Genomic DNA, 27098 nt, shown 5'->3' on the forward strand with positions numbered 1-27098 from the left:
ACTAGCATTTTAAAGTATAAATTCATAGATTTTGAGTTCCCAAGAGGATCCTTTAAACTTCTGGCAAGCATCAAAATTATGGGAACTTGGTTCAAGGGGACCTTTGAGGGAAGAGGAAAGAACTGATCCCAAGCAGAGCTGGAGCGGCCCTTGTAACATGGGTTCCCAAATGAGCCTTGGGCAGCAATAATGGTGTTCTTCAGTTCCCTGTCTCTGTCATTTATTTTATCCCCCTAATGAGGACAGCTTGTCCTGCTGCTTCTCCAGCAACATCATATGATCATCATTTGCCTTGCAAAAAAATTAAGCACCAGCTCTTGAAGCTCTCCCAGTCCTTAGTAGAGAGGACTTTATCTGACTGTCTGATGTGGAAATGCACACCTATACCAATCATACGATCACTGGAGTATCTAGACACTGCTTTTTCTAATATATTGAGATACATTATACAATAAATGGATCTTGGTCTAGGTTTCAGGCTGGAGCTTAGGTGGATAGCGAACAACATCACTGAAGCTGTGTCCTGGGGCTGCTGTTAGTAATATGCTGCTACCAGTGCTGTGGAGACTTGGAAGTAAGCAGGCCAGTAAACTCCTGACCCGAGAGATGCCTCAGAAGCCTCGGTACATGTGCCATTTTATGTGGGGCATTTACCATTTCTCAAGCAGCACTGTGCCAGCAGGGAATTTTGTCTGCATCCCTTTAAATGCTGCTGTCTGTCCTTTTCAAAACGTCTTTTAAAAAGTCATTGCCTTGCAGCTGGGGAGGGAAGCCTCATAATTCACAGCTGCTCAGGCAGGATAGCAGCAGGCAGCCCCTTGCATTGGCAGGGCCAGGATTGTCTGTCCCTGTGCAACAGGCAGCTCCTGGCCCAGACACTTTACCCCAGTGAAGCCAGTGGGAAACTCCTCCTGAGCTCCGTGACAGCAGGATCTGGCTTTCGGTGCTTTGAGTAGCAGTTTGTTAAGGCCACCAAGTGGCTTTTTCTTCTTCCCTCCTCCACCCGTCCTCTTCTCAAGGCAGCCATCTGCAGCACTGGCATGGAGCAAAGGCTAACGTAGTAACAAAGAGATGGAACAGGATTTTGCCTTGCATAAGATGAAGCCACATTGCTTCTCTACTTCTCATACCATTGCACTATCACAAACAAACTCTCCCAGCTGCAAGTACTAAACATCTGTGAAAGGAAAAGGGTTAAAGAAGCTTTAAAAAAGAATCTAGCAGCTTTGACAATACGCTCTTTACAGAAACCACTGGATACTTCTCAAGCAGAAGAGCTGGCGAGCTCTGCAAGGGGATTTTGGAGGCCTTTTGAGTTTGGTAGGTCTGAATGTCCAGAGGTGATAATAAGGAGGGATGAATTGGCCCATGATGGGCCTGAGGTGCTGCAGGAAAACCAGTGGCATGTCACCCATGCCATCTTGCTCGGACCAGTAACACACGGTGCCTTCCCACTCAATCACAGCCAGAACTGCATTTGCTGTAAGCAATCACAACAGACAGTTTTGGGGGGGTTTGGTTTTGTTTTTAAAAGGTACTGTGTTTTTTGATGCAATCCCCCCACCAGAAAGAAAACAACCCATGAATTACGTAACAAAACCAGCAGTGCAAAGCGGGTGATGGAACTCCTTGGTGTTTCCTAGCGTGCAGTGCCTTCAGCAGAAGTGCGCGGCTAGGCTTGCATCACTGGCATTGTGAGAAACTTGATTTTGCTTCAGGAGGGAAGCATTCGCCCATGCTGGTAAGTCACCCTTCAGAGTACCCTTCCTGTTCATGCTAACCAAGGTAGCCATGCATGCAGAGATCTCTCTCTCTTTTCACCATTAGAAAAGAGCAGCCTGGTACAAAAGTTCATGAGATCGGCCATCCAGGCTGCATCGGCTGCCAACAGTCGCTGCAGCTGTTAACTCCTCAGGAGGCACTGAGGGACAGCGTCAACTGCCAGGCGCAGTTCAGAGTGCTCAGGTGGAACAAAGCGAGGTGGACAATGCGTTTAAAGGGGCAGGTTTTCCCATGTCACTAAAAGGAACCCGGCACCCCAGCACCACAGAGGATTTGCCTTTGCAAATCTCCCGATGTGGCCAGCACGCTTTGGTTCTGCCCCGGCAAAGCCAGTAGTATAAAACCAAGCGCTGCCCATAGGAAGGCCTCTGCGGGGCTTTTCCAGTTCTCCCTAGCAGCACCTACACAGACTAACACTTGGTGTATGAGTTTTCTCCTACCACAGCTTCACTGGGTCCCAAATGCTATTCTCCTGACGGGAGCACTGGTGGATGCTACAATTACCATGGTCCTCCTTTACGCACTGATACCAAAAGCTGCTGTGATCTAGAGTGGAGAAAGGTAGGAGGAGATGTAATAACCAATTGTCACTATAATTTCTCATATTCGTTGTTTAGGGAGACATTTCCAAAGCAGACAGAATGTTGTGAACTTTCCTCCTGACTTCTGGCAACATTTTAGCTCTCATGTATTTCCCCTCACATTTAGCAGTTTTATCCTTCATCACCCAGATGTTTGCTTGCTCTTTCCAGACTCTGTATGCTTTCAGCATCTATGGAAATATGGCTGTATAAGCGCTGTGCCATTGGGCTCTCCAAGGAAGGCGAAGCATCCCTAAACCTCCCTCCATCAGGCTTTATCAGCCGTGGGGGAGAAGCACACCTCGCAGCCAGCTGAGGAGCAATGCAGCGATCACTTTCCCCCAGCAACAGCCTGCTGTTTGGAGAGCACCTGCGCCTCCAGCTTCCACCTCTTCCCTGGCAGGTTGCATGCGGCTGGCTCCTGTGTGGGGAATGGTGCAAAGTGAGCACTGAGAAGCCCCGCTACAGTCTCCTTGTTCCACTGGGCCCTGCGCCTGGGCAGATCAAGCATCAGTGAGGAGGAGAAGCCAGGTTACACTGCCCCTTCTGCCCTACACCGTGGTGCCAAAAGATGCTCTAGTCCAAAAGACACTGACATCCGAGGAGCAATAGGTTACTGTTATTAACCCTTTGTAATGTCAAGCACTCTCCATGCTCCCACTACCTCTCATTTACAAGGCCTTGCGCTCCTGGCAAGGAGGACTGTAACACAGGCATCCCAGTTGTCACAGGACTGAAGAAGGATGACTTCCCCCCTGCAGGAGCTTGCACCAAAGCCTAGCCTAGGGCAGCTGGCCTCTTGAGCGGTTTGTGCTGCCCCATGATTTGAGCACTGGAGCTGAAACTGCTGAGGATCCAGTGGTTCATCTAGCACTGGTCGTAAAGTGATGTTTGATTGCAGCCGATGAAGGCCTTTCACGTTATTAAAACTTCCAGAAAGCACGTGCTGGTTTATGTACGTGCTAGACTGATCAGTGATAGCAGGAGAAATTCTGACTGGATGTACTTGCTATTCCCCGCTCTCACCCTCCACTGAAATCCTTGTTTACAAAGACTTGTTTCCTTTTAAATCATTCTTCTGCACATCTAATAGGACTGACCCGCTTCTTTTCAAAGTGAAATACTACTGTACATTCATTTAGGGCTCACATTCACTCTCTTTAGATTACAGCCAAACTTGCATTGTGCTGCTGTGTACGACGAGTCAGGTCTCTTCTCAACAGCAAAACACAGGCAGCTTATTTGTGTTGCTGCCTGAAGAAGAGCAATTAATAAGTGGATTTTTTTTCTTTAACTAGTTTAGATTATAGCTCCTCTTGCTCACTAGATATTTTTCCTCTGGGGCTGTGAGTTCCTTTTTTGTCTGTCAAAAAGAAGAAGGTAACACAAACTGCTAGACCATCACCACCACCTCCTTCTCACAACCATCTGCATCTCATCGCCATCTGCTCAGTAAGTCCAGGCTGAGGATTTACCCCTCACTAATCAAAATAGGATGAAACCAAATCATGTTTGAAATTATACAGGGTATGCTATACCTATGGTCTCTGAAACATCTCCTTCCACAGGGACGTATGTGCCACAGGTGATTTCCACTCTGCAATGGCCACAGACAAGAGGAAACCCTCCCAGTTTCTTTAAAGCAGTGAAATCTCAGCAACAGCCACATCTATGGTTTTCGTGAAACTTCCCAAAGCTTCCTCCCTTCTGAGTTCTTTTCTCTATCATTTAAATTCCTGCTTTGCATTGCTTTTCACAAAGATGCTCAAAAGGACAGAAAACCCAGACAGTTTTATACTTGAGAATTGCAGTAGGAAGTGGGAGCAGAATGGGCAATACATGTACAGCATAGGTCTTCTGGGTTTTTTAATGTTCAGTGTTTAGTTTTCAGTGATTTTTCTTGTTGTGTCACCCTAGTCCTTTCCCTCTCCAAGTCATTTTCTGATTTAACTGGGCTCCCTGCAGATCAGTTTCTTTGAAGTGGAACCTCAGCCCCAAAACCAAGTTGATCTTTTGAACCCAGGAAATTATGTGGGTTTGAACTTGGATACAAATGAGCCCAAGAACAAGCATTTACATTATGCTGGTATGAAAGCCAGCAAAGATTGGTTAAAGCAGAAATACTTAAGAGTGGTCACATCAGGAGCTTCCCTTCGCCAGGACATGGATATTTCACGCATTCCCCCAGAATGTCCAGCACTTGGGGTGTCATCCAGGCACCGGTTCTTGACAAGATCAAAATGTGCCAGGAATCAACCAACCTGCCAGCCAGTGCTTTGTGCTCCCCAGATACCTGGAAATTCACTTCTCCTTGCTGGAGGAAAGGACTGAAGAGAGTGATCCCAGGGGTCTCATGCCATTCCATGCACCCAGGTGGCAACTGCCCATCACTGGATGCATCCTTTTCCTGCTCCTGCAACAGCCAATCTGGCCCTCTCCCACTGTGTCCTACACTCCAAAAAGGGAGTTTTTCTGAGGGAGCAAATCAATTCATCCTTTACCTTGTTCTTCACTGTAACAAATCACATTTAGACTGGGTACCACCTCTGGAACAGTCTCACTTCTCCACGCTGGTGAGATACCTTCCCTAGGTTGACTTCACTGATCAAAATGCAGTAAGTGGGTTTTCTTAGTCATGTTTGGGATGTTGTCCTGGGGTCAGCAGTAGCAGTCATTTTTTTCTCCTTCTTAGTAGCTGGTGCAGTGCTGTGTTTTTGACTTTTGGTGTGGGAACAGTGCTGGTAACACCGATGTTTTTAGTTGTTGTTCAGTCATGTTTACTCAGACCAAGGACTTCCTGAGCCTCATGCTCTGCCAGGGAGGAGGGGAAGCCAGGAGGAAGCAGAGACAGGACATCTGACCCAAACTGACCAAAGAGGTATTCCATACCACAGCACGTCATGCCCAGGATGTAATGGAGAGTTACCCAGAAGGGCTGGCTCACTGCTTGGTCAGGCTGGGTATCGGTCAGTGGGTGGTGGGTGGTTGTATTCTCTTCCCTTGTTATTTCTCTTATCGTTATTATTATTGGTGGTAGCAGTAGTGATTTGTGTTATACCTTAGTTACTGGACTGTTTTTATCTCAGCCCGTGGGAGTTGCATTCTTTTGATTCTCCTCCCCGTCCCTCCGGGAGCAGGGCAGGGGGAGGAAGGGGGCAGAGCGAGCGAGCGGCTGCGTGGGTCTGAGTTACTGACTGCACTTAAACCACGACAGATGTCTTTGGGTGCAGTGTCTAAATTACATTTATGGGAAATGCTCTGAGGATAACATAACTGAAGAATGGTTTGGGTTAGAAGGGACCTTAAAGATCATCTAGTTCCAATGGCCCTGCCACAGGCAGGAAGAGCTCCCACAAGACCAAGTTGCTCAAAGCCCCATCCAACCTGGGCTTGAATCAACCTTGTCATGCTTGGACTGATAACAAGCAGGCCGTGATCCAGAGCTGCCCTGTGGCCTTTCAAGGAGTGTAGAATGAGCTTTAAAAAGTACTTTTTGGCAAAATTGGCATTGTCACCAGCACCCTGCGCAACACACGCATGTGAGCATGTGTACAGGCACACAAAATCCAAGGTTCTGCTCCCTTACAAAATCAATAAAGCTTAGAGCACCCCAAAAGTAAAGCCAGCTCTTGCCATTACTTTTAGACTGGAAATGTTCATACTTTGTGGTTCCCGATGGCTACATCAGGTTGTCTGAATGCCAAGCTCCTATCCTTGATATTCTTCTTTGGTTGGTCCTCTGGCCTCCCAAAGGAAAATCCCTTCTACTTGATTTCCCTTTCTGCCTCTCAGAGCACTTGGCATTTCCCTCAGATGGCAATGGTATTAAATAATTACCTCTTGTACCTGTAATAGAAAAAGCACACGTTAGAAATCCTCCAGCAGCATTTGCCCTTAAGGATATGCGATTTTAAAATGGATGGATCCAGGTCATTCAGCTTTTTGCACATTTCTGCATATTGAAGAATATGGTCCATAATTCCAAACATTAGTTATTCCTAATTTCAGAAATCTGCTTGTAAGACACACTCTGCTTGCATCTCCTTTCCCAGTCAGCACGAGGAGTGTTGGAAAGCATCAGAAGCTAGTCATGAAAGGGCTATTCAGCTGTACCCCTCCAGATCCCAGCTCCACAGTTCAGTGTGGCATTTGGGCAAATGGAAATGTTATTGGGCTACTGGTGGGAAGTGAGTTAATAATGATCCAAGAATAACTAGAGATCCCCGAAACCATGTGGAAAGATAAATCAGATGGGTGGGGGAATGAAAAAGAAATCATGGAAACACCTCTAATTCAGGTGCAAGTATATTGATTACATTATCATCGAAAGAGTCTCCAGCATCAGGCAGACTGTGTTGCTCTCACTGGAGCATTCACTGCCAGCAGTATGACATTGTAGGAATAAGGTCATTTGAACATTTGGCATTTGAACTTCTCCAAATGGTAGAGGGTGAGAATATGACCTTGCAGACAAGTCATATTCTTGAAGTTTAGATTGGATATAAGGAGGAAATTCTTTCCTGTTAGAGTGGTGAGGCACTGGAATGGGTTGCCCAGGGAGGTTGTGAGTGCTCCATCCCTGGCAGTGTTCAAGGCCAGGTTGGATGAAGCCTTGGGTGGGATGGTTTAGTGTGAGGTGTCCCTGGCCATGGCAGGGGGGTTGGAACTAGATGATCTTGAGGTCCTTTCCAACCCTAACTATTCTATGATTCTATATGGGAGTATGCCCATATTCAGATGGGCATGCTCCTCTCCTCCCCAGAGCAAGGACACTTCTTTAGTAAGATATACGCCTCTATGTCAGATGATACCTGGGTGGAACTAAGCTTAATGAAAACCCAATTGGTTATTTTTCCATATGAGCTCAATTAGTTGCTGGCTATCTTTGGATTTTAGCACTAATGCAGTGAGTTTATCAGTGGCAATTCCGAATCTGCATTTCCATTGCTTCAATAAACCACACTGCTCATGAATCTGTAATTGTGAAAGTTCTTATTGAACGTAACCGGTTGTAGAGTGTGGAACTGGTTATAACCATAAATTAAGCCTGGCTGCATCCATCCCTTCTGATCTCTGAGGACCGGCTGGAATGCAAGGGTGTTTGTTTTCTGCTGAATTTCTACGCTGTTAATTCAACAGACATTGATGGTATGACCTTTCCCTTCAGGTGCCTGATGGGATTTGAGTTCCTTGGGCCGCAGCTGGCAGGGCAGTAATGCTTACACTGCTGAAGCCGTTCATCCCCCAGTTCCAGCAACACAGCCCTTCGGTGCCTGTTTTATAAAACAAACTCTATCAGCCCAACACTAGTTGTCCAAGGGCCTGCTGCTCACCCAGAAGAGCCTCTTTCCCCAAGGAGCGGGAAGTCCATGGGGATTTTGCTGTTGGTTTGAAGAGCTGGAGGTGTCAACCCATGGTTTCTAAGCTGGCCTGGCAACCCAGCACTGGGGAAGAGCACTTTGCTGCTTCTGCACCGTGTTGGTTGGATGCACGCACCAACCCTTTCTCTTCAAAGCGGAGAAAGGCTGTTGAAGTCCCAGGCACAGGCTGATGTACGGAGGCATGATGGCAGCCTCATGAGAGGCAGTTTGAAATATTCTTGGCTACTAAGCAGAGGGGAAATACGTGAAAAGAAAAAACATTGAACACCGAATCCACCCAAAATAATCACAACTGGACTGTATGATGTTTCTGCTTTAAAGGATGTGGCCACACTCACCGGTTTGCTTTATTTCTAACAACAGTTTAAAATGACTCTGTAATTAGTAATGTGGAAGTTATATGATTGATAGGCTAATAACTGTTTCAGGAGTCACTATTTTAAATGGAGGAACTTGTAAAATCCCTCCCCAAAATGAGAAGAGAGTGCTTATGACACCAGAAGTTACCACAACAGAGGATGCTTAAAATTGCCTATTGCAACTCATGTGAGACTGGTTATAGAGTGAGCGCTTTGCTGAAATAAATCAAGGTAATTGGGAATCTCGCCCAAATTTCCCTGGTGTATCTGAATTCCATCAATGCCATCTATGGCATGAAGATCTTTCTGTTGTGTGACTTGTGAACTCAAGTAGAGTTGTTGCCCGAAGCATGGGGTTGTGAGGCTTTCTTTAATAGTGCCACTTCTTGGGGTCTGAGTTGGGCTTCTGTTTTGGGCAGTGGAGGGCATCATCTCACAGGGACTTGCAACCAGTCCTTTGCAAGGACTCCTAAGGGAAGAAGGCACTCAGTGGAAACCAGTGGCAATAGCAAGGTGCTGAGTCCTCAGACTTCTCTCAAGGAAGAAGTTTTGGGGCAGCTAAAGATGTAGACAGGCAGCTGTGGGCTTTTCAAAACCACTTCTAGGGGCTTGACCCACTTCTGAAAATGCATGTACCAATGGCACTTGTCAAGGGCTTCAGCACAAGGTGTGCTGGGTTTCTAAAGAGCCCTGGTCAGGGGTCTTCACCCAAGGCTAGAGCTGGACAGCTGGGGAAGGAGCCCACTCACTGCTGCACTTCTGCTCACTGGTGCGTCTGCCCTGGGATGCAGTGTGTGTGCAGGGACAGGACCTTTACTGCCCACTGGGACCTGCCACTGCAAGCACATTCCTACCGGAGCTGCAGGCAGCTGGATGTCCAGTGCAACCGGCACAGCCCTCCCAGTGCAAGAGTGTTTAATATGTCTGCCCTTTGGTTCAGCACTGCACCTTTCAGTAGGGACCCATTTCAGAGAGCCCCTGGCAGCTGGTCTGAGCTGACATCTCTCTTTGCTTTTCTGCCTTGGGTGCAATTCCCAGGTGAGTCAGCTGGGACTTCAGAAGAGTTTGGTGAAAGCAGAAGCCAGCTTTCTATGTGCTGAGGGTTTGTGAGCGACTGTTGAGAAGAAACAGTCATTTTTCCTGGCATGCCTTTAGTCAGTGTGACCTTAAGAGTGTGAAAAACAGGGGGCCAGTGGTGACTGCCGCGGTTAAATAGCAGCAAGCACGCTTTCACAAGAGGCCTTCAGTCATCGACACACAAAACTTCCATGAAGGCAGTGGGGCTTTTGGGTAAGGTTTGAAGGGTCAGGCACTCACAATGGCATGGAAATCACTAGAAACAGATGGCTGTGTGGTGCTGTAAGTGTTCTGACCACCAGCAAAGCCAGCTAGGGTGGAATTGTCTCTTAGCATATGCAAAAACACCCAACGAACGTTTACCGGCACGCTGCTGCAGCGTTTAATGCGGACACCGCAGTTGTGTTATTGATCAGAGTTTTCTATTTTACAGACCAAAATGGTGGGCCCTCATTTTTTTAATTAATAATTCTCATTTCCTTCTTAAATGGAAATGGCTGATGTCCAGAAACCCCAAGTAACGAAGTCAGCAAAGCCAATTAGATTAGCATGTCTTACTCATGAGTAGACTAACTTGCAAAGGCCGAGTGTGCATGCAGGGATCTGGCTTTAAGCATCCCCTCTGACATTTAGGCAACTGGAGATAGTTTTCTAATAGAGTTCTTGCTGCACAAGGACAGCAACCAACCACCCAGCCAGGTAATTTCCCACATATGTATGTTCTGGGTTTTTTATGATTGACTTTCTCCTCTCTTAAAGATTTCTGAATGTGTAACCCATTTACCCCTCTATCTATAGATGGATTTCTTTGGACAAGAACAACTGTTCTGGGTTTTGCTTTTGTGGTTTTGGTTTTTTTTCCTCTGAAGGATTTTGACCTAATGCAGATCAAATCTGCATGTTTCATGCTGGCCCAGAATTTGTTGTCTTAGAAGCTGCAAAAAAGAGAAGGCATCAAAAGCATTCATTTTTATAGTGATATATTTCAAGATGGTTTTATACCTAATGAAGTTACAGTTGGCGCCCTGAGTACCACACAGTCTTGCCCATAGGGATCGAAATTGGATTTTTAGAAAGCCTTTCAGATGTGTTTTGGTAAAGCTGTGGTTGCTCGTCTTGATTTATGGTGGCAGCCACCTCCAATCTCAAAGATGTATTTTAATGTTTCAAAGGTGCCTTAGCTCGTGACTGAGAAGACTTCGGATAGGCCCTGCCAATTCTTTCTTTAGCGGATGGATGATGTGTTACACACCCGATACCTCCAAACGCCTGCACTTCTCACTTCTCCCTCAAAACGTGGTGATAATTACATTTAAATTTCAGAAGATGGCGTTGAAGATTTGCAATTAATATCCTAAACTCCGCGTGCACCCTCCGCTCCGGCGGCCTGCCAGCACGGTGCGCGATGACTGGTTCCTGATCTGATACGTTACAGCAGAAAGGATGTGGATGTGTGCTGGAGACGTTCAAACAGAAAAACAACAAGAAAGTGCTGGGGCACCAAACACGTGTTTGAAACCCCAAAGACTTTCATGCGAGCCGGGACCTCGCTCCTCCAACCCTCCTTCCCTGGCCCCCACCACTCCGGGTCAGGGGACTCAGCAAGCGGGCTAGCCAGGGTCACCCATCAGCCAGCTCGGCTCTGGGGCCGGGACCTAGCACGGGCTCTCCCGCGGCAGCATCCCCTCAGCTCAGTGAGGGTGTTACCGGCTGCCCTCGGCTCCGGCTGCCGCCGCCTCGTCGGGGCTCTCTGCCTCCCACCTTACCCCCGTTTCACGGCCTGCAAAGCACGGGGTGGGGTCGCCAGAGGAGAGCCCGAACCCTCCGGGTTTCCTTCGCCCCAGGGGTGTGCTCTCATGCCCCTCCGCGACCCCGGCTGGCAGGGGGTTTGCACCGGGCAAACCCCTGAGTGGCAGGGGGTCCCTGGACGTGGGTGCGCGGCGCGATGCTCCCACCGTCCCCCCGAGCCGCCCCGGGGCCCGGCCGGCGCCGTCTACCAAGTTTCTGGTGGGTGTAGCTCGCTGGGTCTTTTACAGTAAAAGCCGCCTGGCTCTCACAGGTAGGAGTTTCCCCAGGCTATTTATGTACGTGTGTCTGTCTGTATAGATTTATAGAAAAACCCACCCAACGTGGACGCAGAGAGGGCGCCGGGCTGCGCCCCCCCCGCCCCGCGGCATCTGTTTACCAGCAGCGGGTATGTGTCACTGCCTCAGATGTTTTCCAGCTCACAAACTCCCCGCTCCCCTCCGCCGGCTCCACCTCCGGGCCGGGGCCCGCCTTTCCCCCCCCCCCCCGCCCCCCCGGGCACGACGCCCTCCATCATATAAAGAAACTTCCCGGGCCCGCTGGCCCAGTCGCTGTGCGCCCCGTCTCAGCAGCCGTCTCGGCAGCCAGCGGCCCCTGTCCGCTCTCAGCTCCGCCACAGAGGTAAGCGCCGGCGGCGGAACACAACGAGTCCCCCCGGGTCCTCCCCCGGGCCGCCGCAGCGCTCCGGGAGAGCGGGACCCGACGGGTCGGGGAAGACAAGCAGGGATGGGTGATGCAGGCACCTCGGCTTCCCCCGAGGTGCGCTTCTCCCGCGGCTGTCGGCACCTGAGCGAGCCGTTTGGCTCCTTTAAAATCATTGTTGTAGGATTTCCCCCTAACTGGAAGCAGAACAGTAATTAATAGCTGCCCCGTTTTCTGCTCCCGAGGGGAAGGCGCGCACCAGCCACCGGCCCTGCCGGCTCCTCCTGTCCTGGGGAGGGTCGTGGGAGCGGGTGTGGGGGGATCCACTTCATGCTCTGCCTAATGGCAGGGAAAGCACTTTTGGGGGGGTCTCTGCAGGGGTTCCGTGCATGGGGGAGCCGCCGCCCTGCCCACCCACAGGCACCCTGGGGAGAAGTTCGGGGACGGGGTTTGGTGTCTGGGGGCATGCTGCGGATGAGGAGGGGTGTCGGGTGCAGAGCTGCCTAACGGCCCCCAGTAGTGTGCACTTGTCAGACAAGGCTCTCTTAAAGTGTCTGTGTGTATACGGAGAGGCAAAGGCTGTGGGTGAGGAATCACTTGATTAGATTGCGGGGTGGGGGGAAGAACCCACCAAACTAAGCTTTTGGGCACCTTTTCAGCTCGGGGAGACAAACCTGACGCCAAGTCCCCATCACTGGTGTTGAGGTCCTCATGTTAGAACCTTTCCAGTGGGTGCCCATCACTGCAGAGCTGCGCAGCTCCCAGTGCTCTGCACGTGGGTAGGGCTCTGGGTGGCTGCCTGCAAGCTCCCGTGTGCCTGGGGAGAGTCAGTGCCCTTATGCCGGGCTCTGTGGGTTGCTGTCTTTCCACTTTTAGGTATTTGCTATGTATAGATTTGAATGTTGCTACATATGCGCGCTGGGAGCAGTTGGAGGGGTAGATATGTATAGGACATCATGTGTTCAAATGTGTCTTGCGTAAGTGAGCTTGTGAAAACTACTTTGATGTTATAGTTAGATGCCGTATAAATCATAACTGTACGTGAAGCTCTCCAAATTGTGTGTGCGTGTCTAATGTTACAGATGTGCGCTGTCGCGTGCAAAGTTTTATTCCATTTTTTACCTTTTTGGTTATAAAGTAAAAAGCCCAGTTGAGCTCTGAGCAGGACAAGGGGTTTGTGCCTTATGTCACCTGCGATGCGAATCTCGGCAGCCCCTGTATGTTCATGCAAAACAGTGTCGGGACAGGGGGGAAGTTTGTCAAAGTCTGCAGCACCAGTGGTGCCTGGGGAAGGCTGGGGGGGCTGTTCTCAGTTTCCTGAGGCTCTGTACTCTGTTTCCTGGGGCTCTCCTGGAGCCCCCCTGCGTTCTGCAGCTGCTGCTTGGGGGGATACATGTGGTGCCAGGGACTGGGAGCTGCTGGCCAGCCGCTACATGGGGACTTAGTCCATCACCTGACCTGTGGGTTTTCCTCTCCCTCCTTCCTGCCCCTCTCCCCCTCCCCTGCAGCCCCCCAGAGCTGGTGCTTGGGTGTGTGTGGAGCGGTGGGCTCGGTGAGGCACCCCAAAACCTCCCACCCGACCTCTGACACGAGTGGCATGAACTTGGAGCCAGGTGAGTGCGGAATGAACTCGGTGAGCTGTGGCAACGGGAAACTCCGCCAGTGGCTGATCGACCAGATAGACAGCTGCAAGTACCCGGGGCTGGTGTGGGAGAACGATGAGAAGAGCATCTTCCGCATCCCCTGGAAGCATGCGGGCAAGCAGGACTACAACCGTGAGGAGGATGCTGCCCTCTTCAAGGTAGGGCTTAGCCTGGGGTCAGGGCTGTGGGGCACAGCCGGGGGAGGAGGGATGCCCAGGGGCTCTGCGGTGGCTGCTTGCCATCCCATCCTTGCACCTGGTTCTGCTGGGTGCCTGCAGCCGCCACTGACTGACTGATGCCCCTAGGTGTGCCCTGATGTCCCCATCTTTACAGGATGAGAAAGTCTGCCCTTTCAGGCTCTCTGTGTGGAGCTAAATGCTTGTGGGACTGGCACATCCATTTCCATATTTGCCTTGGATTATTTTCTCCCCTTCTTGTGCCTGGTAAACCATTTTTCCTGCTTTACCGTGCTGCTTTTTTTCTTAGCCTAAACCTGTAGGGGGTAAATTCATGCACGTATAAGCACAGATATAGATGCTGTTTCAAGCATTGTGGACTTGTACCTTGTAGTTGATTATTTTTCTTTTTTCTTTTGTTCTTCTTTTTTTTCTTTTTCTTGCTCTTTTGATTATCTGAAATGTTTCCAGGCTTGGGCTCTTTTTAAAGGAAAGTTCAGAGAGGGCATTGATAAACCAGATCCCCCTACCTGGAAGACAAGATTAAGGTGTGCTTTGAACAAGAGCAATGACTTTGAAGAACTGGTAGAGAGAAGCCAGCTGGACATCTCAGATCCCTATAAAGTGTACAGAATAGTGCCAGAAGGAGCTAAAAAAGGTAAAGCATCTCAAATTCCCTGTGTAACAGTGTGAATATGTCTCATTGTAAGCACATGAGGACTGAAGTGTGCTTGTGTGGAATGGCCCTGTGGTCTTTTAAAGTCTTTTAAGGAGCCAGAATGCAGGGCTCAAGTGCAGCTTGTTCTGACTTCAGAGGCCATGTCTGCGGGGGGACTGCTGGCGTTTGAGTTGGAGCGTTGAAAGGGAGCCCTTGCAGGAGATGCAGACAGGCGCCCTGCACATCGCTGGGGGAACTGCTCCTTCAGCTGGAGCCTCCCTGCCAGCTCTGTGTAGTGGGAGCCAAGCGAGCGGCTCAAGGGACAGGCAAAAAGGAAAATAAATGGCTTGCTGGATCTAAGTTTTGAATACAGGGAAGGGCAGAAGTGATTTGAGCAGTAGGTAACTGCTGGGAGCAAGGGATGCTCAGCCTGCAGCCTCCTGGGCAGAGGGCAGGGGCAGTGATAGACTGGGCTTGCGGGAGGCAAAGACTTGGCAGAACCTGGGGAAGACATCATGGAACACTGGGTATGGCCTGGCAGAGCCTTCCTGTGGGGCACTGGAGAGCCCAGTGGGACTGAAGGCATCCTGGAGCTGCCTGCAAGCAAGGGCTGGGAATCCTGTGCCAAATGGGTGCCGAAGGGCACTCTAGTCCTCTGCTTGGTCAAAGGCAGGCTGTATGGATTTGTCTTCAGTGTGCCAGTTTCAGATCTCCTCAAGATGTGTTTGACATTATTTTCATCCCTCTGGTGAACACAGGTGCAAAACAGATCAGCATGGAGGAGCAACCGTTAATGATGAACCACCCGTTTCCAATACCATCTCCTTATACTTCACTCCCATCTCAGGTATGGCATCGGTTACACGTTTCACTTGGTGCTCGTACATTGAGCAGCATCATTTCTGTGCTATGTGCTGTGTCTGTCTTTGCTGGCGTGGCTCTCTAGTTCTCTCTGGGAAGAAACTTTATTATGAAAACTGAGAAATCGAGAAGCAACTTTTCTAATGTCATATGAGGCCACAGGGCAGAATGATTTCTCTTGGTGGTGTTTATCCCTGAGTAATAGCTGTTTTCTGCTGGATGATAGATATTAGTGTACTGCCATTCTCTTGATGCCAGAATGTGAGCACCCAGTGAAGCCTTGCTCTTCCAAGCAGACATTTACCAGCAATGCTTTGACTGCCTTTTGTTATTCCACCCTGCTTGTTATTTACACCAGTGGTGAGAAGTTCATTTGAAAGCCTCATTGGTGGTGGTGGCAAGGTGCCAGGCGTGTAGCCTGGGCAATGCTTAGACCTCCATGGGCTTTGGCAGAGAAAATCAAGGAGCGGAGATGTGAAAGCTGATGTAATGCCTAGCATTAGTTTTGACAGCTGCTGAGTAAAAGAATATCTCATTAAATTGAATAGGTACCAAACTACATGGTGCCCCATGAACGGAACTGGAGGGAGTTTGCCCCAGAGCAGCCACATCCTGACATCCCCTACCAGTGTGCCAGCGTCCCCTTTGCAGCTCGCAGTCACCACTGGCAAGGGCCCGGCTGTGAAAATGGTAAGACGCTCCCGTTTAGGGTTGCTTGCTGAGGTTGGTCACCTAGAAGGCCCGCAGATTTCAGGTTTCTTATTCGTGGCTTTGATTGGAATTAACAGAAGTAGCTGGGTTCCTTTCAAAAGGAGGGTCACGCTGTCCATGGCAAGGGCATTTGTCCTGGCTCTTGCTTGCATTGCCACCATATGTGTGGTGGCAATGTTCTGGCATATGCAGTGCTCTGAGTTGATACAACTCAGCCCCCCAAAGTCCTCAGTTGTCTCAAAAGCCCTGAGCAATAAAAATTCAACCAACCCGCTGCTAAACCTCAAATGGGAACATGTGTTCTTTAGCTTTGCTTTCTGATTTTGGATCTTTTGAGGCACACATCAGTGAGGTTTTCCCTCCAGCCTTGTGGATTAGAATGGCATTATTCTCCCAAGAGGAAAGATGAAATTATTACTTTATTTTAGTGCTGCAGCAAATGGGACAAATTTTCATGGACTGAGTCTTTTTTGGGGCTGGTACAGCAGAAACAGAATAAAGGGACGTTCCCTTCCCCAGAGATCTCACAGTACTAAAGCCTAACATAATCATGGCTTTCCAAGCTCTGCATCCTTAGGTAAAAGCCTGAATCGTGAAAATTTGCAGTGCTAAAGCCTGCAGGGGATAAAACATAAGAGAAAGGGAACTGTATGCTGTAGACCCTTGCAGATAACTCAGCTGACAATGCAGGCATTTGTGTTGTGAGGAGAAGCAGCTGGTTCAGAAGGGCAGGAAAGGATGGGAAGTGAAAAAGTACTTCTTAGAGCAGATACTGCATTTTCAGAGGACAGCTCTCTAGAGGTTTTGGTGCAGAGAAATCTTTGGGTCTGCTAAAAAGTAAATGCTTAGTGCACTGCAACACTTGCTGGCAGCATATTGGAGTTATTAGGCACAATTGTTTGCTATTCGCTAGTAAAAATGGGAGGTAGCAAGCTGGATGAACTCTGCCCTGAAGTACATCCTCTGCAGCAGTTATACACAGGTTGCTGAATTTGAAGGCAGTTGTTGTTGGCTGTTATTGGCTTTCTCATTGGGCTCTAAAACGTGCTTAGAGGTGTGGGTGTTTTGTACCTGCGTTGCTCCAGCTCCTGATCATGATGGGTTCTGCCACTGGGAAAGGTAGTGTGCCCTTGTCTGCAAGTCACTTGCATCATCCTCCAAAGACTTCTATTGACATTAAGAAACAGAGGAAAACATCAGTTGTCCATGTTATAGTCCAGTTAATGAAAGGCATCTCTTGAGGCAGTCTGCTAGTAGTCCTGGTAATAAAACCGTAACAATCTCCTGTAGCACAATTTTCCTTCCCTACTTTTTAAAAGAGTATTAATTCCAGCTATATTGTTATACCAGTCTTTAGTAAAATTCCTTGTATGAAATGAGTTGTTTTATCAGGCTACTTTTAAGAGCACTGAAGTCTAATAAAAATGTAAACGATTTCTGTGCTATTATAATGCTATCATTCTGTGCTATTATTCTAGAATGTATTGTAGAGTATATTATAATGTATTCTTCTATAATATGTTATAGGATAATACATATAGAATAGTATATTCAATATAAAATACAGTCTATATATATTTTTATATATATTTATATATATTCACATTCTAGAATGTATTATAGAATAAGACATTAGAATAATAATTAGAATAATGTATTATTCTATAGTAACATGTTAGGTAAGGAGGAAAGGACTAGGAGGAATACTGAAATGTTAAGGGAGTATTTCATGCGGACCCAAATAAAAATGCCCAAATCACATCTGGAGAGACTGGTAGAGTTGGCATACCTGGAATAATTGGGAAATAGGTCCTTTTTAAGAAGGGGGAAAGAGAACGTTCCTGGTGGACCCAGAAAATCTCGCTTTTGCATTGCTATGACCTCTGCCCAAACTTTTCTTCTAGCTTTTAGGCAGCTGTCACTGACTTTTGTTTGTGAAAACAGGTTGTCAGGTGACAGGAACCTTTTATGCTTGTGCCCCTCCTGAGTCTCAGACTCCTGGCATCCCGATTGAGCCAAGCATAAGGTCTGGTGAAGCCCTCGCCCTGTCAGGTAAGGTCCGTCACCCCCCGGGCTTTCTGAGGAGCTTGGCAAGAGACTCCCATTTCTGACTTGTCCTGGCACCATCTCTTCTTTCTGATGTAAAGGAAAGAAAAAAGGGAACCTCTTTAATGAATGGATTTGGTGTATGGTCTTAAGCCTCTGTTTTCTGTGATACTTCAGCGCATGTAGCCCCAGCTCCAAGGGATGTAGGTGGTTGAAGTTATGGAAGTGCTTCTCTGGCCCACGGTGTTAGTTGCTGGGTTGCTTTGGTGAGCCGCCAAATCAGGCCTTCCCAGGGGAGTTTGGAAATTTTGGGGGGTCAGTGACTTTTCTTATTTGGGAGGAGCGCCCACAAAACCTGGTGGTAGCTGGGTACTTTGCTATGCTCCTGCCGGTGCCGTCTGGCCTTGCTCTGCTTCGTTATTCCTGGTGAAAGTAAGGTGTGTGGGAAAGGAAATGGAAGTTACTTCAGCCAGGTTTGCAGACATCCGGGTGCTGGGGGACGTTCTGAATAACTCCGGGAAAAGGTGTGGGAATGTGCTTTTTACAGAAATAATGAATAAACCTATAACATGATGCTTGGCAGGCTTCTCGTTCTCCTGATCAGGGTCTGTATGTATGTATGTGTGTGTGTGTGTGTTTGTGTATAGGTATATATATATAAACATTTATTGTATACACACACATGTATTTTTATATATTTTACATACATACGTATATTAAAAACACACAGAGAAGCATGTGTATGCAGTTCTGTGTGAGCTCTGAGAGGCAAGCCAAGTCGACCAAATGGCCATTTGAAAGTAAGGCTGGGAATTCTGGGTATAGCCCTTTCAGAGCTGGAGCCAGCAGTAGCTTCGCTTAGGGCAGCAGAGTGCAAGTTTGCAGGTCCCCTGTGCAGAAGCCTCCTTTATGCAAAATCTGAGGAGAAACACATCTACTTCCTGATAAAATGCGAGGAAGTGTGCTGAGCCAGTGGGTTTAATTGTGACGTGAACTTGGGAAACATGATGAACAATGACTTTGCTTTTTAAATTGAAATATGAAGTTTGCGGATGCTAGTTCCTGCCAAATTCCCACATCAGTAGCCCTTATAATAAAATGAGGCACCATTAATGTTGCCATACCCAAAAAGTATTAATTTCTTTATATGATTTTTGCTAATGTGAGCTTCTGGGTGGTTGTGACCACCAGGCTGAGATATCTCATGTGGATTTCTCTGTTGGCCTTAGTACAGATCTGAAACATAAAACATTCATACTAATGTATCACAGTGATTCTTCTTCTTTCTCCTTGTAGATTGCCGACTCCACATCTGCTTATATTACCGTGAAATACTGGTAAAGGAGGTGACAACTTCTAGTCCTGAAGGCTGTAGGATATCCCATGGCCAGAGTTACGAGGTCAGCAGCCTGGACCAAGTTATCTTTCCTTATCCAGAAGATAATGGCCAGAGGAAGAACATAGAAAAACTACTGAACCACCTGGAACGAGGAGTAATACTGTGGATGGCACCTGATGGCCTCTACGCTAAGAGACTTTGCCAGAGCAGGATCTACTGGGATGGGCCTCTGGCGCTTTGCAGTGACCGACCCAACAAGCTGGAGAGGGACCAAACATGCAAGCTCTTTGATACTCAGCAGTTTTTAGCAGGTAATTCCCGCTGCAGCCTTGATGCTGTTTCTGGAAGTGTCACCTGGTTGCTCTATGGGTGACATCTTTACGGTGAGAGCTTTATGGGAGTGCTCTTTTAATGTGACCTTATGACTTACAGTGAGAATTACCCCTCACTTCTTCTGGGCAAGCATAGTCAAGGGGTGGTTGACTTCTGAATATTCCTGTCAAATTCTGCTCTCTGTGCATGTTCAATACTCCTGCACAGACAAGCAGGAGTGGACTGATGCTCAGCTGGTGGCACGCAAAACCTCACATGTCTTTAAGAAGCATAAGGAGGAACCTAATGGAATAGTCTTTCCACAAACTGCGTGACAGAGGAAAGTGAATCCTGATCTTGGATCTGCTAGTGTAAGTAAGTCCTGGGGAGGTCTGTTGTCAGCACTCGCAGTGCTCTCAACCTGACGCAGAGAGAGTCTGAGGTCTTGCTCAGAGTGTACAAATATCCTCAAGAATTTCAGTAGAAAACATTCTTTTCAGGCTCTGCCAGTATTTGAAAGATATCGTGAGGGTAAGAAAGGAGCAGAGCTCCTGAAGCTTCAGGATTCCCTAATACTCTTACCAAGGATATACATTACCTCTCCAGAGAGAGCTCTGTGGGAAGGTCTTGTTTTGCACAGCGTAATACAGAGCGGCAAGGGCACACTTCAGGACCGTGCCTTCTCCTTCCAGCCTATGGAGGGAATGGGCAGACCCTCAACCCCACTTTGCAGCACTTCTGATCAGTTAGATGAGAGGGAGGAAAGCTCTCCACCCAGGGAAACTGGTGGGAGACAGTAAGTGTTCCAGAGGACAGCGTGGACATCAGGAATGCGTATTTGCCCTTTTCTGAGGTGTGTGGCATTGCTATATGTGAACTGCGTGCCTATGGTTAGGTGTGTTTTCCCATTAGAAGAGGGCACCAGCACTGGCATGACTCTCTCAAGACAATAATGCCCTGCAGAATTAAAAACCCCCAAACATCAAACCCAAACCAAGAGCTTTAGCGTACTTTATATTCCAGGGTTGATGCACCATCCTAGCAAAATGGTCAGGTAAGAAATGCATTTAAAGAGAGAAATCTCACGTGAATGCGAGAATTGACAGTTAGAAAGGGGAATTTGAGGTCAGGGTGTTGGCTTGCGCTTCAATCACATGCTAATTTGAAGACGTATAATTCTGTCTCTGATGATGGTTTTGGAAATCCCTTTCCCTTTTCTCAGGTGGTTTTTCAGATGTACTCTGGGTTCTTCCAAACGGTTGACAGGACATCTCTTTTTAGACACCTAACCCCAAAGATAAGCTCAAGCAGTAGTTACTTTTTCCCCCCTCCTAAATTACTTATGCACCAATGCCTGTGCAAACCCAAGCATGTGGTTGGAGTCATAGTCTGTGGTGTGTGCAAAGTGAGTTTTAGCATGTGTTGATGCTCAGCTAGGTTTGTGACTTGCCATGGGTGAATCACATCTGCGTGTTCATTGAATATACTGAGGTCCCAGAGTTCAGACAAGCTTAGGGATCCCCCGGTTAGGAAAGTGGGCCTTCCCTGGGAAGAGAGCAGGAGATCTTTACCAGGAGAGGAAGTCTTGGACAGCAGAGAAAAGCGCAGATGCAGACCTGCTATGGTGGACCCCTTTGAGGAGCTCTATCCTGCAGTGCAAACTGCACCAGAGCATCAAGGTCTGTGTTGAGCAGCCTGTACTATTGAGAAGGCTAAAATGGCAGTAAGTCAGAAACCAGGTGGATGGTCTCTGGGGAGTACTGTGTAATGAACAGTAAATTGGGCTGGGTGGAGAGTAGGAGGCACTCCCACAAGTGTTCGGGATTTCGGGAATTGCTGAGACCAAGTGAAACAGGAGGGAAGAGGAAGGTGGAAGAAGTTCCCTGTTATCGGTATGGTTGGACTGGCCTTTGATGGATCATCCTGCCTGGTCCTGCAGCAGCACAGAGGGAAGCAGGGCCCCATGGAAAATCTCTCTTCTATTCTGACATACCTCTGGAAAGTCCACAGCACTTTTTAGGGGGTTCTGGTGGAGAGAGTAGGGAGAGCTATGTTCTGTGTTCCAAGCGAGCTGTCCGTTGTTTTACAGCTGTAACCAACCCGCCCAGTAAGACCAGTAGTCCCAAACCAGGGTTGGGACACTCTGTGGTAGTCAGGGCATTGATACCTTGTTCTGAAAAGCTTGCAGATAGAGTAGAAATGGCGGGAGTGTATTTTGGGAAAAGATGCATTTGTTATGCAAAGTTCAAAGATTTTCCCTGTGTAGCAGGGAGAAGCTTCATTAAAAGATGGCTTCCTTATAGGGCATTGGTTTTCATATTAATTTCAACTTTTTCCAGAAGGCATGAGCAGAAGTATAAATTCAAATGGAATCTTTACCAATCGACTATGTAGGAATACTGCATGTAACACAGACTTTAATGAGGATATTATGTAGATGGAATTTTCCCTTTTCTGGAAGGATATGCAGTGTCTAAAACACAACATTGATTTTGGTCCCAGTGAAAGTCTCCTATGAAGGCCTCCCCTGCTATCCTTCATAGGGGACACTTTGGCTGGTGGAATAATTATATCACTTGACATTTTCCCTTTGTGCAAGGCTGTGGGTTAATGAAGAGAGTGCAGAAGCACAGAAGATAACAGGCTCTTTTGCCAGCTCACTGCATGGCTTAAATAAGGTCCTTCACCTTCCCTTGCCTCCCCATCCACCTCTAGGCTCAGTGATGACAGTGGCTGCGTCTAGCTGAGGCTGAATCTCATGCCTAGCAGTACTTTGAGTCTCTGGGTCTACTAAGCCATTGGCTTCAGTCCTGCTGTTGGGTGTCTGCTTGAGTGGGTTCCAGCTGCTGCCAGCATCTGCTCCAGAAGGTTCTGCTGCTGAGGCCAAATAGAAACATCAACTGGAAGACATCCCAGTCTGTGCATGTGAAATGACTTGTGAGGCAAGGCAAATAGAAAATTCGCAGTTTTGTGCCTAGCTTCCCCTGATCTGTGGGAAAGTCTTCAAACTCAGTGTATTCTCCTTACCTGACCTCCTTTATCCTCCTCTGGAGTTACTTCTCCTCCTGCTGTCCTTCAGGGTCATCCATTTAGAGCTCAGCCATCCACAAAGTCTTTCTTACCAGCCTCTACCTATTTTGGCTAGGACAGAGCTAATTTTCTTCATAGCAGCCCATGTGGTGCTATGGTTTGGGTTTGTGCTTAAAAAAGTGCTGGTAACATGGGGATGTTTTAGTTGGTGCTGAACAGTGCTTGCACAGTGTGAAGGCTTTCTCCATTTCTCACTCTACCCCCACAGCAAGTAAGCTGGAGTGGACAAGAGGCTGGGAGGGGACACAGCTGGGACAGCTGACCCAAGGTTGCCAAAAGGATATTCCCTGCTATATGACCTTGTGGGCATCAGTAAAACTGTGGGCAGGGTTTGCCAGAGGTTGCAGAGGTTGCTGTTGCTTGGGGACTGGCTGGACATTGGTTGGCTGGTGGTGAGCGATGGGAGCGACGGCTTTTTCCATCACTTGTTTCTCTTTGTTTTGTTTGGTCTTTTTTGGGGGGGTTGTTGTTTTTGGGGTTTGGGGTTTTGTGGTTGTTGTTGTTGTTTGGTTGGTTGGTTGTTTTTACCCATTAAACTGTTTTATCTCAACCCACAAACTTTTTTCACTTTTGCCCCTCCAACTTTCTGTCCTATCCTGGTGGTGGGAGTGAGCGAGCAGCTGCATGGTGCTTGCCTGCCTACTGGGGGTTAATCCGTAACACGTCTCTTTGTCTCCTCCCAGAACTGCAAGCCTTTGCTCACCATGGACGTCCGCTGCCGAGATACCAGGTTGCTCTGTGCTTTGGGGAGGAATTTCCAGATCCACAGAGGCAGAGGAAGCTAATTACAGCCCATGTAAGTAGGACTTCTGCCTTACCTAAAGGAAACATATTCCGTGGAGGATATGAGTCTGCCAGTCAGGCTTTTCTACCTTGTGTAGGTTCTGAGTGAGGTAATAAATTCTTGGAAATGTGGCACCTTCCAGACCAGGGTTGAATCCCTAGATCTGCCTAGTACTGACTGGTAGTCTTCAGTAGGGCTGAGGACCTGAGTTCCCTCTCTGTAGAGCGTAAGCATCATCCATAGTTTCTTGCACATCCCTTCAAAATCTAAAGCTGAAAGGTACCCTGGGCCATGTTGTTATCACCATCCCAGTTGCACAGTGTCTTGGGCTGCCAGGTCAGTGCAGGACATGGTGTTTTCACAACTGCTGCACCCAAGCATGCTCCAGAGCCTGTATCTCAGGGACTTCAGCCCTTACAGGATGCGGGAGCTGCCCGTGCAGCTTCAGGGTTAAGGTAGCTGGAAGGCTCATGGGCTGACTGGCCACAGTTTGCACACTCTCCGAGCTGGTCATTCAGGATGCTATCTGAGAAAGCAAGCACCTGGTCTCATCACCCTAAATTGGCTGTATTGGCCCATAAAACCACAAGAGAGGTGATAATGCCGACATTGGTGGCAGGGCTTAACTTACTGAATCGTTGGGAGCAAAACTGGTGTCTTTAATTTTTTGAAAGCCCCTGTCCCCTTTTTGGCTTTCCAGGTTTCCATCCTTCCATTGTAGCATCCCCTCTCCAACCCCCTTCTTCGGCTCCTGATGTGGCAGCTTCTTTGTGTACCTTTTGCTCTTTCCAGAGCTTTGCTTCCCCCTTACCTGTTGGACCTCAATCTCTCAGGCTGTCCCAGCCTGTGGGGTGGTGGGGCTCCATGGTCCCACCAAACAGCTATGCCCCAGGAGCTGTATGGCTCACCTGCCTCGCTGCCTTTCCGTCTTCCGCATGGCAGGACAGAAGGTGCTCAGCTGCCTCCAAATACAGATAAAAGGAAGTGAAAGGGAATTAGTGGGCCTGCTCCAAGGCAGAGATCCTTCTCGGAGGTGGGAACCAGAGACAGCATATTTTTCCTCCAAACTGGTGCCCATACCTTAACATGGAGGGGCTGGCTGACCAGCAGGAGAGGGTTGTGGGAATGAGTTGTCCAACCTGTTCATCCCCAAGGGTAAGGTGAGCTTCAGGTGCTTTTTCTCAGTGTGCAACTTAGATATTTGCTGTTAAGAGCCCAAAGCCCTGAGGTGAAACAGCGGTTTCTGAAGAGGCAGAAGTGTGAAGGCAGCGTTAAATCATACAAATCTCTCTGGGTGGTTGAACAGATTCCTCATCAGCTTGAATGAAGAGAAACAGGAGTAATCTTGGTGTTAGACTGAAGTCTGATTTCATGCAGAGTCATCTGGCAATGTATCTCAGTCTGCCTGGGGGCTCCAGCATTTAGAGTTCAGTCCTCAAAGTACTTTACAATGAAAGGAGAATTTCAGCACTTTGCATATGCATTTGGGCGACTGGCCACAGCCATTGTGTGGCCTATATGCATCACTCAGGGGCTGCCTAAAGGGCTGCCATTGCTAGTGTATCGTTTGTGTCACTGGTTGTGCCCTTCTAGATGAAAGTCATGGCAGTAAGGAGTGCGTGCAGTTTAGCAAGGCACCTGGCAGCAGAACAGGCAAGGCTTCGCTTAAAGCAGAGGTAGTGAGGCTACTGAGATAGTTTTCCCGTCCTGGTAAGCAGAACTGTTTTGTCCTGCCTTGTTTTTAAGTTAGAACCTCTGTGATTAACCAAGATGAGGAGCATGAAATTTTGTCACATGTCTGATTAACATTTTGTCTGTTCTTAAGGTTGAACCAATGTTTGCCAGGCAGCTGTATTACTTTGCTCAACAAAACAGTGGACATCTTCTGAGAGGCTATGATTTACCAGAACTTGTGGCTAGTCCAGAGGATTATCACAGATCTATTCGCCATTCCTCTATTCAAGAATAAGATCCTCAGAAAAGAGTATTTTTAAAGGCACTATAAGGATTATGCTGAGTGGAGGAGCAGATCTGGATCGCAATTTGGAGATCCACATCGCAGCTGGAAGTGTTCAGGGGTTCAATATAGGAAAGTGAACTAGGACAACCATATTGTATGATACAAATGACGGGTCTCCAACGTTTGGATGCTACATCTCACATAGGTTCCACTGTTGCTGAGAATAACTCAAAACTGACGAAATGATTGCTGTTTACGTTTGCTTAATGTTCTCCTTGGGTTTTGAGGACTGATTCTTACTGAAGACTTAAATCCAGCGTTTACACTGTTACATTTGCAGGGCTATTTATTTTGGATTACTGATCTCAGGGAAGGTACATACATTTGCGGTGTTCCCAGTTTGAAACTGTAGCTACTATAGGTGCATAGCAAACATAGATGGTTTGTGGAGACTAGCTGATACATGTAAGTGGTTATAAATTTAGATTCGTGTGATGCCTATATTCTTGTATAGAATATTTCAGTGTATTTTTTAAAAACAATGCAATTCTTCAGAGACGTATTTTTTTTAGTGCCTGACTGACATTTGTCCTGACAATGAATTTTGTTGCTGCCGCTGTTCTTATTGGATTAGCCCCCATAATAGCAGTTTCTAAGGTGATGCATTTATGGTACTGTGTTAAGAAAAGTGACTGTTCAACTCAAAGTACTTGTGAATTTAGTGGATAAACCACTAAAATTCTAGAGTCCCGAAGAGCAGGTTTAGAGACAAATTACATTTTTGTTAACAATTGAAAGCTACTATGCATTATATATATATGCATTAGAATTAAGTTGATAGACCTTGAAAATAGCACAGAAGTGGTCCTGCTAGCCCTTTTTTTTATGTCACATGCACGAGCCAGGTTAAAATAAGCACTATCTCTGACTTATACAGAGCCAGCTCTGCTCTTTGTGTGCACTTGGAGCTTTCTTCCAGTGGTACTGAAATGAATGTGAAGGGAGAGTTCAAGGAGAGCAGCATTTGGCCTCCTGTATTAAGACAGTCAAGGAAATACTTGTTTTAACATTTGTTTTCAAAAATTTTACAGAATTTGATGTGATTTGCAGCTTTTAATGATAAGGTGCTGTTACAAAGACAATGAGATCTGTTGGGTATACACGTCGGTGAAATTTGCTCTTAGTAGCTAGCTCCAGAACATGATCTCCCCATGCTTAACAGACATACTTCACTTGACTTTCTAAATGAGGAAGAAAAACCGGTACTTGGTCTGGCAGCAGACTTGCGTTCTAGGGACTTTAAATTTATACATCTTAAAGATGCATACTCTCTTGGGATATATTATCCCCCTCCTTCTCCATAGTGCCAAGCAGAATTAACAGATTGTTTTTACTTTGTTACTTGAAGTGTTTTTCCTGGCTTAAAGATTTTCTTAGGGGAGACCTCTTTCTTAGACATGAAAAACCACTGCTCTAGGTGACCTTCAGAGCTTCTGCATATGCTTTTGGCCTGTGCGTACATTTTACTGAAAGGGACTGTTGTGTTCAAACTGAACTGGTACGATACAAATATTCAATGTGTTTTTCACTTTTTTTTTTTCTAGTGGTTGTTGCTTCATATGCTCATACGCTTCAGCTTACATCTTAGAATAAAGTCCTTATTCCCTACCAACTTGATTTGTATGTGTTGTTTTCAGTCGTGGGACAAATCTAACAGCAAATCTAACACATATGATTCTGCACTGTGAACCTGGGCAGCACTGCTGGCCAAGTCTATGGGGAACTGTGTTCTAAGCCAAAAGTGCAGAGAAAGGTCAAATGGTAAGTATTTTTGCTTGCAAAAATGCATGCGGCATTAGCTACAATAAGTAGAAAAAGGGAAAATGAGGA

The 27098-nt window shown here is 47.4% G+C and overlaps 1 protein-coding gene across 1 annotated transcript; it reads left to right on the top strand.

The window, feature by feature from the left end:
• The first annotated feature begins 11506 nt into the window (after positions 1-11506).
• Positions 11507-26880, top strand: IRF4 (interferon regulatory factor 4). Its single transcript, XM_065667464.1, has 9 exons — positions 11507-11607; positions 13137-13429; positions 13919-14105; positions 14864-14952; positions 15515-15656; positions 17622-17729; positions 19020-19373; positions 23148-23260; positions 25074-26880. Exons 2-9 carry the CDS (start codon positions 13226-13228, stop codon positions 25215-25217), a joined length of 1341 nt encoding a protein of 446 aa, XP_065523536.1. The 5' UTR covers positions 11507-11607; positions 13137-13225; the 3' UTR covers positions 25218-26880.
• Positions 26881-27098: the final 218 nt, after the last annotated feature.

This window comes from Lathamus discolor, chromosome 2, assembly GCF_037157495.1.
Source record: "Lathamus discolor isolate bLatDis1 chromosome 2, bLatDis1.hap1, whole genome shotgun sequence".
In the NCBI taxonomy this organism is placed as follows: domain Eukaryota; kingdom Metazoa; phylum Chordata; class Aves; order Psittaciformes; family Psittacidae; genus Lathamus; species Lathamus discolor.